Source organism: Vipera ursinii (assembly GCF_947247035.1).
Source record: "Vipera ursinii genome assembly, chromosome: 2".
NCBI classification, from domain to species: domain Eukaryota; kingdom Metazoa; phylum Chordata; class Lepidosauria; order Squamata; family Viperidae; genus Vipera; species Vipera ursinii.
The window spans coordinates 27,043,758-27,055,346 of NC_139513.1; the positions used below are offsets into that span (position 1 = coordinate 27,043,758).

Genomic DNA, 11,589 nt, shown 5'->3' on the forward strand with positions numbered 1-11,589 from the left:
AGAATTAGAACGACTCATGGGGTGTGTGCTAATTCTCTGTATAAATGGGGAAAGACACCTTCAGTACAATGTGATTGCGGGGCTCCCCGACAGACTATACAACATACTGAGGGAATGCACTAATAGAAGATACCCAGGAGATTTTAAGGACTTCCTCTGCGTAACAACGGCAGCTACTGACTTGATTTCCAAACTCGACATTAAACTCTGAAATGTTTTTTTTCTTCCCCCCTCAGGGATCAAATTTAATTATTTTAACTGTTTTTAACTCTTGTATTGTATTGATGTTTTTAAATACTTTGTAAACCGCCCTGAGTCCTACAGGAAAAGGGTGGTATATAAATTCAATAAACTTAAACTTAAACTTAAACTTCTACACCATATCCAAGATCTCATATTGGAATTGTGGAGAAGCTGGGAAAGGAACGGAAGAATTAGGAATGAATGAATGAATGAGCTGATGGGTTACGTAAGAATTTCAAAACTTGGCAACTTTGAGACATGTGGACTTTAACTCCCAGAATTCCTCAGCCAGCCATGCCAGCTAGGGAATTCTGGGAGTTGAAGTCCACATGTCTTAAAGTTACCAAATTTGGAGACCCCTGGCTTATGTTTATCGGGACTAAATACAGAATCATGGAAGCTACAGGAACACTGTTCAAGTGATCAAAAGAATCTTCATTTATAGTGAGGCTCCTGGAATACTTCAAGAGCTTTCCAAATATCTCCCTGGCTGGGCTGAATGGCCTAGGAGTCGCACTATAAATGCAGATTATTTTGATCACTTGAACAGTGTTCCTGTAGCTTCCAAGATTCTGCATTCAGTCCTGATAAACGTTAAAGAGACTTCACCTAAATCTAGATCATTCTTGCTTTTTTGGTCCTGCCTTATGTCTTTGTCTTATGTGGTACTTGACAGGTGTTATTGTTATTACTAGACAGTTCTTTATTGCTTTCCACAGGTGTGGCAAGAAGAAGAGACCAATGCTACTATACTCTGGGCATGTTCAGTGGAGCACTGTGAGTGTCCTGTGTTTGAAGACTAGGAATACTACTTAGAAACACAGCACATCAAAAAGCTAGAGTAGAAAATGATTGGATTGCTTGTGTGGAATAGCCCAGGGAAGGGAAACAATGTGTGAAAACCACTCAACTTATAGACTTTAGACCAGGGGTGTCAAACTCAATTTCATTGAGGGCCGCATCAGCATTGCGGTTGCCCTCAGGGGGCTGGGTGGGTGTGGCCAGGGTGGGCGTGGCTAGAGTGCGTATGGCCTACTGGGTGGGCATGGCCAGCTCTACATCGTTCGCATCAAGGGTGCCTATGGGGGCCTGGGCAGGAGTGGGACAGATCTGAGGGTCTCTGGCAGAAGGAGGGTCTCTGGGCCAGGGCCAAGGAAGTGGGGGCCGTTCCCTCACTGTTTCCAGGATGGCTTCGCGGGCCACATGAAACCACTCCGCGGGCCGGATCTGGCCCCCGGGCCTTGTGTTTGACATGTCTGCTTTAGACTAAAGACTTATAGACTTTAGTAGGGGTGCAATTTAATTCATAGGCATGCTATAAAATGATTTTTTTTTCTCTAGTCATGATTTCAAGCAATCTTTTCCAATCTGATTTCACTGAGATTGAGTGGGACTATTGCTCTCTACATCCCTGGCCAACATATCCAGATGTGAAATTCTTGTGGGGAAGCTGTTCCCTAAAGCAGATGGGCTATGGAGAAGGCCAATAGGTCCTGTCAAATAACATTGTTTAATAGTTTAGTTATAGTTTATAGTTTATTAAATTTTTATACCGCCCTTCTCCCGAAGGACTCAGGGCGGTGAACAGGGCATTTGAATAAAAATACAAAAATACAAAAGTTAAAAAAGAATTAAATTATTGCCCAAGTTAAAACAATCAAAATATACAAACATTAAAACCCTAACTCCCCATCAGGCCAGGCCAGCTTGTTCGAATAAATGGGTCTTTAGCCCGCGCCGGAAGGAGCGAAGATCTGGTGCCATCCGGAGCTCAACCGGCAGTTGATTCCACAAAGCCGGGGTGCCCACAGAGAAGGCCCTCCCCCTGGGGGCCACCAGGGGGAAGACCTGGAATTCAGTCGCATTATCTGATTTGGTGGGACAATCAGATACCTTTGGAGAGAGGTGGTATCTCAAATAACCTAGCCTCGTGCCATGCAGGGCTTTAAAAGTGGAAACCAGCATCTTGAATTACATCTAGAAGGAAACTGGGAGCCAAAAGTGGTGTAACATGGACATCTAAAACTGCATGTACAAATTATCCAAAACTGCATCATGGACCAGTTGAAACTTCTGGGTGATCTTTAAGAACAGCCCCTCGTAGAGTTCATTGCAGTAGTCCAGTCAGGAAGTGACTAAGACATCAGTGACTATGAGCTGGGCCTCCCGATCCAGGAATGGGCCCATATAGCACACAAAATAAATTTATGCAATAGCCACAGCTGCCTCCTTCTCCTCCAACAGGAGCTGCAAATCTAGGAAGACTCCCAAAATTGTGTATTAACTGTGTTTGGGGAAACGAGACCCTGTCAAGAGTTAAAGATGGCAACTCTCCAGGTCCAGGGAAGACCCAAAGAAGTCTACCTTAAAGTGAAGCAAAGGGCTATCTAACCAAGACTTTGCCTTCAGCCTTAGCCAATGGCAGGGTCTGTGGTTGGTTAGGAACTGGGCTGCACAGCTGGGGATGAGCAGTGGGCGAGTGAGCAAAATGGAAACCGTCACCTCCACCCCTGGTCTGTGGAAAAACTGTCTTCTATGAAACCGGTCCCTGGTGCCATAAAGCTTGGGGATTGCTGGCCAATGGGAAAATGACAAGAAGGGAAGGGCATGGGCCATGCAAATTGGTCTAGGACCAATTTTGTCTATAGTACTGAATTTCTTCCCTCTGTACTTTGATGCAGATCCCCGGACCTACTGGGTGCTGATCTGGTTGGTCACTCTCCTAGGTAGCTGCTCTGTTCTGCTCATTGTCCTGCTCAAGAAAGAATCGGTAAAAGGTATCCTTGTTTTTCAAACAACGAATCCAGCCCATTGCTGCCATACTCAATAAGTATTGCCTCAGCGGCTTATTCCCTTGCTCTTTTCTTGGCTCCCTTCATCCTAACCTTGGCCTCCTGTCCGCTAACAATCCTGCCACATCTCTCATTCATTTGCCTTCCTTACCTTAGGACTTTTCGTTGTACTGCATTTCTGTGAATGTTTCTCTACTGTTTTGCACTGCTCAAGCAATTGCACTGACTGCTATGTGGCAATCAAGCCAAGTTCAAAGATTTGCTTCGGTTCAAAGATCATGGAAAACTGGCAATATGGCAGTCTTGCCATTAATATCAAGCTCAGTGTGACTTTCTCAAGGGACTGTGAAACTAAAATTATTTGCCAGCCTATCTTGAAAAATGACACTACTAAAATCCCATCAAACAATTCTGAGAAGTAGTAGTGGCAGCATATGCATCAATTTTAATTTTTAATAGAGTAAAGAGAGAGAGAGAGAGTTTGGTATAGCATCAGGCTAGAAACCAGGAGATGGTGAGTTCTAGTCTCACCTTAGCCACAAAGCCAGCTGGGTGACCTTGGGCCAGTCTCTGTCTCTCAACCCTAGGAAGAAGGCCACAAGGACAAACCACTTCTGAAATCTTGCTGGAAAAACTATAGGGGCTTGTCCAGGCATTCGCCAGGAGTCAACAATGACTTGACAAAATCAAAAATGTGCTTTATGGATTCTAATATTTTGATTAAATATGCTAATAGTCTCCATTTCACTCATTTATTCCAGCAACAACTCTTTCTTCCACATGTTCTCTCTCCTTGGTTTTTCCACATGTGATCTGCTTCCTTTCATATCACCCATCTACCTTTCCTGCCCCCCCCCCCGTCCCAAGAATCTTAAGGCAGAAGAGGAAGAACAAGAGAATCATCTTTGTTCCGGTGGACCTTTTCCTTCTTCCAGAGGCCAGATTCCCACAAGACCTAATCTCACAAGACCAAAGCCTCTTTGCTCTCTTTAGTCTTTAATTTCTGCTCTGAATGGAGTTCACAGACTTCATTGCTATTTAATTATTCTTTCATCCTCACTCAACACATTCAAGTTTAAGTTCAATACGATGGAGGAGCTGTGGATCATCTGCCATCTGTGTATTTGCATTTGAAGTCATGATGGCTTTTGTCCATTTGCTACAGAAGTTGTATTTCATTCTTCCAACTTAGAATTCACCCACAGCACATCCCAGATCTGGCAATGAGTAGGCTTCCACGACTACCCCATTAATGTTTTTCTCTATTTACAGGCTGGTTCAAAATCCTGAAAGAAGATTACAGTTCCAGAGGTAAAGGCAACAGAGGCTCTTGTAGCATTTGGAATATAAAACAGGCAATAATTCTTCTTTGGGGCATCTCCTATCATCACTCCCTTGAACCTCCAGATTATTCTGTACCTTTTCTGATCATCAGCCTTTCATTTCTGTCCTGAATGGGGTTTACTGTGATGGAATGCAGTCTGGACTCCCAGCAAGGAGGGGCTGGATTTCAGAGGAGCAAGAGACAGTGAAGTTTAGATAAGTTTGCTTGGGAGGAAGAAGGTCAAGACAACTCCTTCATAGGAGTTGTTGGAGTATAACTTTAGTGATGCAAGCAGTTTGCTGTAGTTTGGCAAGATTGATGTTGGGATCCAAAACCCAACATTACTTCAGAGAAGTTTCCCTTATTGTTCCTTACCTATGGATAGAAATGTTTCCAAACTAAAGTTCCAGGAGATCAGAATAGCAATAGCAATAACTCTTAAGACTTATATACTGCTCCATAGTGCATTACAGCACTCTCTGAGTGGTTTACAAAGTCGGCATATTGCCCCCAACAAACTGGGTCCCCATTTAACCAACCTTGGAAGGTTGGGAAGCTTCAATCAACCTTGAACGGGTCAGAATTGAACTCCAGGCTGTGGGCAGAGTTTACCTGCGATACTGCCACTGCGCCGCCACGCCTTCTCCCAGAAATAGGGTGAGAGGAATCCCAGAAGTGGGTGAGGGGCAGTGGTAGGATTCAGCCGGTTCGCACCACTTTGGCAGAACCGGTAGCTAATTTTTTGTTGCCCAAGCCCAGAATGGACTTCCAGAAGTGACATCCACACAGAGAACCAGTTGTTCACATGTTTGAATCCCACCACCGGTGAGGGGAAATCTCTGCTAAATACACATTGTTACAAGCAATTCTCTAGGTCAGAACCTTCATACAGTATCTGCGAATGGGAAAATGCCACTTCCAAAGAGTAAATGCCTCTTTAGGATCAGTGCTATGTGCTTGAAAGAGAGTCTGTGTCCTCAGTGGGTGTCATTCTGGTCTCACTTCACCTTTTCTTTCTTCTTGTAGCAGTTTGCAGGCATGGTTAGGGAAAAAAACCAAACCATCCACATGCATTCCTCCAGTAACTAGCATTGGAATCTGGTTGGCAATGGATGTTTGCTAATATGCTGAGCATAGTAAAAGTAGTCCTTGATGCTCTCTGAGCTGGGTTGTTTTCTTGCATACGTTTCATTCAGTGTACTGCTGATGTTACCTAATTTGTAATGAAACGTCTACCAGAAAACAATCAAGGTCAGACAGCACCAAGGACCCTGCAGTTCAACCCTGAGCTACAAATATTCTCTTCTGTTGATACGGTAACAAAGAGAATCCTATCAAATGCCGAGACAATCCTTGTTTTACAACCATTCATTCAGTGACTACTTGAAATTATGACAGCACTGAATGATGGGGAATCATGACTGGTCCCCAAAGATGTGGCTCTTATAGTATCAATTGATTGCAATTTCTGATGCTCCCTGCTGGCTTCCAACAAGCAAGGTCAGCGGTGAAGCTGGCAGGAAGTTGGAAATCACGTTCACATGAGGTCCTTGCTTAATGATTTACTGTGATTCACTTAACGACATTTGTAAGTCAACGAGATCGCATGATGTTTCTATTTACAATTGTGTTGCTTAGCAGTGGGATTTCTGGCCCAATATATCACTGGTAAGCAAGGACTAGCTGTACTCTCTTTTATTTTATTTTTTATTTTTTTGAGAGGAGGCAGAAGGCATAGGTGTTTAGCACAGCTGTGAGTGAGATGGATACAGCAGTCAGTCATCAGCCCTCAAAAGCAAGCACTAATTGGTGAGACAAAAGAGTCTTTTGTGCTCAGCTTGTGGGTAGAAAGAGCAAGCATAGATTAGTTGGCTCTTCTCAAATGTGCAGGACTCTCAAGCATATAGATCTCAAAATACACAAAACGGGCCAGTCACAAGTTGTTACAAATGAATATATATCCGTCATTAAGATCCACTCCAAACTCTTGATGGTTTTGAATGCGAATTCCATGGTTGCCCTTTGGGAAATCAGCAGTAGATTAAGAGAAAGTGCAAAGAGAAAAAGGAGGGTTTGGAAAATGAAGCGGGGGCGGGGGGGGGAGAAATTGATCTTCAACATGCAGAATTTGCAGTGAGGACAAAGCATCCAGATATAGGAGAGCCGCTTGAAGGAGCTGGATTAGAAGGAAATAAAGAGAGATCCGGAATAGGAAGATTTATCTTTGTTCATGGAGTATCTCAGATCCCTCTCTTTTTCACCGCAGCAACGCTTCAGGGACGACGTATCCTCCTCCTCTACTCTCCAGATCACGAAGGCTATGAGCGTGTGGTGGGCACCCTGGCAGATGCACTGACTCAGCTGCAACTATCTGTATCTCTGGAGTTGTGGAGCCGTGGGGAGTTGGGGTCCCTGGGGCCCATGCAGTGGTTCCATGCACAGCGACGCTTGGTGCTTCAAGAAGGTGGCGTTATTGTGCTGCTCTTTTCCCGTGGTGCCGTGGCCAGTTGTGCAGAATGGCTGGGCTGGGTACAGAAAGACCCTTGGCTCACCTTCAAAGCAAACGGCGCATTCTCGGCTTCCCTCAACTGTGTCCTGCCTGATTTCCTGGCCGGGGAGGCCAGGGCCACATATCTTGTTGGCTGCTTTGAGAAGCTCCTTCCAATCGATGAGATCCCTGACCTCTTCCTTTCAGCGCCTGCCTATCCTCTGCCCTCTCAGCTCTTTAGCTTCCTGCTGGCCCTGGCTGGCCCCAAGGTAGGACCCAAACAGAAGAACAGCCTCAGGAAATATGCAGAGTCCATCCGCAAGAGCCTGGAACAGGCAGTGCAGGAATGCCAGCAAAAGTACCCCAGCTAGTAGAGTCTGTAATTGCTGCTTCCCCGGTTGGAGAGAAAATGCATTCTGTCACCATTCTTGAGGCATAAGGAGCAATAAGTGGCCAGTTTGTTCCTGTAATTTGGAAAGGTATAATGAGGCTGAACCACGGATGGGAACTTGTTTTGCAAAGCGCTTCAAGTGAGAGGTACCTATCTTAAGTGGCTGGCGAAGGGAAGGAGCCTGTCATCATATTACTGAATGGTAACCAGCCAGTAATACGAAGGGACACCATCAGTAGATCCAGAACAGAGGATCTCCAAAGGTGTGGGCCTCTCACCTTCATACTTTGCTTTGGAGCTGCCTTGAGGCAACTGCTCGGCCAGCAAAATGCAATAACGATAAAGACTAGAGAGGTGCAGAGCACTTCATGAAATGGACACCGTGCCCTCTGAATTGGCTGCTCAGAGCATCAAGGGAGCCATAGTGAAGTCTGGGTATGGCTTGGTTTTGAGGGAAGTGTCTTCAGGCTATGCACTTGTATCTCAGAAGGTTAGGAAAACATCTTGAGAATGGTGACACTGAACTTTGGGCAGACACAGCTACCTCAGCAAGTTTGGAAGGATGTTTTTGTTGGTTTCCAGAAGGTTCCATCATATGCTTCGCATAGCCTTTATTTAAAAACCGAAAAGGACTTTTGACAGACGCCAAGAGCAACTTTTATCAGGGTCTCATCCTCTCATCCTGCTTGCCATACTGTCACAGACCACTGCTGAGGTGGCCTAGAATAATCTTTAGTCATTCCAGTTTAGAAATGATGTTTTCCTCCTTCTCCTGACACAAAGCTTTCCATGAGGAGAATTTAGGATGTATCGGGAAAGAGTTTTAGAGATGATTAGTCAATGAGAGTGATTTACTCAGCTCCAGCTGTCCTGGCAAATCTGCTTCTTCCCTGCCCAGAAACTGGGCCCCTGTAGCAAACCTTTTGCCTTTGATTGGAGGAGAGACTGGACACTTGGTCTGTGTCGGGGAAGTTCTTTTTATTTATTTATTTTGTGGATGTTTTTATTATTTTAATGTCTTTTCATTTGTTTTAATTGTTTTAGAATTTTAGAATTGTAAGCTGCCCAGAGTCATTTTGTTGAGTTGGGCAGCTATAGAAATTGAATAAAACAAACAAAGTTTCCTTCAAGAAGGAGAAAGGAAAGCAAGTAGCAGAGGCACAACAGAATTCCCCGGTTTCTGGCTTCGTATTTCAAATTAGCTTTTTTTGCTCATTTAGGCAGACTTTTGGGCGAAGGGGGAGAACTGACACAGGTATATTGATCCTCTGTTTCTCTGACAGAAGATGCTCTATAGGTAGCCCTTGACTTACCAACATTCATTTAGTGACTGTTTGAAGTTATAACGGCACTGGAAAAAGTGACTTTTGACTGTTTTTCTCACTTAACAACCATTGCAGCATCTCCGTGGTCAAGTGATAAAAATTCAGACGCTTGGCAACTGGCTCATATTGATGACGGTTGCAGTGTCCTGGGGTCACGCGATCCCCTTTTGTGATGTTCTCACAAGCAAAGTCAATGGGGAAGCCAGATTCACCTAACACCCATGTTACTAATTTAACAACTGCAGTGATTCGCTTAACAACTGTGGCAAGAAAAGTCGTAAAATTGGGCAAAACTCACTTAACAACTGCCTCACTTAGCAACAGAAATTTTGTCCTCCATTGTCGTCGTACATTGAGGACTACCTGTACAATACTTTCTTCTATTGCCCTTTGCAGATGAATGACCCTATGTAACACATTAATAACACTGCCATCTAGAGCTGAATTACTGTAGATGCAGGTGATTGATTCGAGAGCACAATACTCTAGTCCTCTCAGAAGCAACATGCTGCAAATAAGAACAATTAATACTGAATACATACGTTGTCAAACTTATTCATATCATAGATACTCTCATAAAATCACAAGAGAGATGGGTGTGCATAGTCACAAAACACTCATATATGAGAAAACAAATTGGTAAGCCTGCTGTTGTCTTTGCAGTTTTCCAGGGTGCTCTACAGCCTTCTCCTCTTAATCCTGGACTTTTTCTTCCCGGAACTCTTTTCAAATAAAATTCCCCCTTCTTATTTTCCAAGGATGCCTCTGGAGTATTTCTGGGGCCCAAAAGCATAATTGGAAAGAAGTTCTATTTGCTAGAATTTGTTTTTAGGACATGCCAGCTGCTCTTTCATTTACTTTTTTTTTGAAATAAAATAATTTTAAAACTCAGGTGGAGATGACTTATTTCATAGTTTCCTCATTCCATAGAAACACGAACAACAAACTGTAGGACTGATGGTCTTTTCCAGAGTGAAGTGTGGGCTGAACTGTTTCACTAACAGATTGAATCAAAGGAGCATTTAGTTATTTCTTTTACACAGATTGAAAGATTATCTTATTCCCAAAGATGCCGGACACTTTATGTTCTATAAAAACAGGAACGAGAAAAAGAAAAACCATAAAACTGAACAAAATGTTACAGGGTTCACTATGTGCCCTGTCCCGAAGCCCGGAAAAATGGCAGGATTTTTGATACCTTTCAGAACATTACCAGAATTGGAGACATATGGCTTTCTGGAGGATACCACTACTTTTTTTTGGAATGATTGCAGCCTGTTTTCAGGGACATCTGGGGGGGAGAGAGTAAATGCCAGTTTCTGACAAAAAAAGTCATCAATTGTGATCACATGACTGCAAGACCCCGCAAAAGGCCTTAAATGCAGGCTGGATGCCGAATGTCCAAAATGCAGTCACATGACTGGGAAGGGGCAGCCATTGGAACTTCGAATCTGGATCTTAAGTATCATTTTTCAGGGTCCTTTGTTACTGTCTTCTGAACAGTCAGTAAGCAACCAGTCATAACTTGAGTCCTTCCAAACTGCCTTGAGTCAGCTCTGTAGCTGCCATCTTGTCTACCATCTCTGTCTGTTATTACAGGATGGACAACCAGACTGGAAAAGACTTGGAAGACTTAAATCCTCCCCAGAAATACAGTCAAAGGGCCCAGCTGCTCTGCATGCAGAGACTAGCACCACTGTAAAATGTGTGGACTTCCAACTCCCAGAATTTTCCATCCAGTCATGGCTAGGGAATTCTGGGAACTGAAGTCCATACATCTTCAAATAGCTAAGGATGAAGAACACTGGGCTAAGGAAAATACATTCCCGCTGAGTCATATTGGCCACTGCCATCCCTGTTATAACAAGGCATATTCCATTGCCCTGCCTGCCATCTGTATTTTCCCAGTTAGTCTCCACTGATCTTCGCATTATTTTACTGAATTTGCTTTTAATCCCTGTCATGAAAAGACAGAGCAATATTATCCTACATTATTTAAAACCTGAGTGGTTGCTGAATATCTACTTTAAAATGTTTCTCTTTTCATTGTCTTTTTCTTCAGTTGTTTACTATATATTTAAAATATTCACAAATTGTTTTCATCCTGTGATCTTTTTGTACACCACTCCTGCAACCATCACAATGAATGAAAAAGATATGCAAGCTTTAATTAATAATTAGAAATTCCCTTTGATAAACAAAGTGGTACCACATCAACAGTTTGCATGAAGGAAACACTAGTCTAAAGAAAAAGAGGCCTGTCCAGTCTTTATTTGATTATGCTCCTCTTTCGTATGTTTTCTTTTAATTAATTTGAAAAGCTTGTTATTTCCACATTCAAATACCAGAGCAAGGTAGGGCATCTCTTCAGTCTACTTTCCAGAACAATTATTCTGTTCATGTTTTAATAGGCTTGGACTGCACAAAATATGAGCAAATATTATATTTTTTGTTTTGTTATACAACTGAATCTTCTGTTCCATTTTTGACACAATAAGTATGTTAGTCTTTAAAATACCACAAGCTTCAGTTGTCCCTTCCCACACTTCACTTTTCAATCTGGATGCCTTTAGTACTTTTTCTCTGATGCTTATAAATATAGTACTTTCTGTACTATTACCAAAAGTACAGTACTACATGCTGGAGCTCTTCAAACACACTGATGTATACAGACTCACTGAATATGTAGATATGAACTGGAGACATATTGTGTCCCAGTTTAATGATAGAAATCTTTTTCTGATTGCTTTGTATACTGACCTCTAGCTTCTCTCATTTTCATAATGTGCTTATTCATGATTCAGTTGAATATTCTGGCTTTGTACATTATGTTATGCAGAACCAAAAATTAACTGCACAGGTTGAGTTTGCACACTATTCTAGACTAAATGTGATTTGCTGGTTTATGATTCAGTGCATTTATTTTTTTTATTCCACCTTTATTATCTTATAAATAACTCAAGGTGGCGAGCATAACTAATATGCCTTCCTCCTCCTATTTTCCCACAACAACCCTGTGAGGTAGG

General features: G+C 42.8%; 1 protein-coding gene across 1 annotated transcript in view; it reads left to right on the forward strand.

Annotated features, from left to right (window-relative positions):
* IL17RC (interleukin 17 receptor C) overlaps positions 1–9,445 on the forward strand; it is a 34,098-nt gene extending 24,653 nt beyond the window's left edge. The window contains exons 17-20 of the mRNA XM_083353333.1: positions 963–1,020; positions 2,925–3,020; positions 4,308–4,346; positions 6,626–9,445. Coding sequence (XP_083209459.1) covers positions 963–1,020; positions 2,925–3,020; positions 4,308–4,346; positions 6,626–7,218 — 786 coding nt within the window. The 3' untranslated portion in view covers positions 7,219–9,445. The remainder of the gene's footprint in view (positions 1–962; positions 1,021–2,924; positions 3,021–4,307; positions 4,347–6,625) is intronic.
* The last annotated feature ends 2,144 nt before the right edge of the window (positions 9,446–11,589 follow it).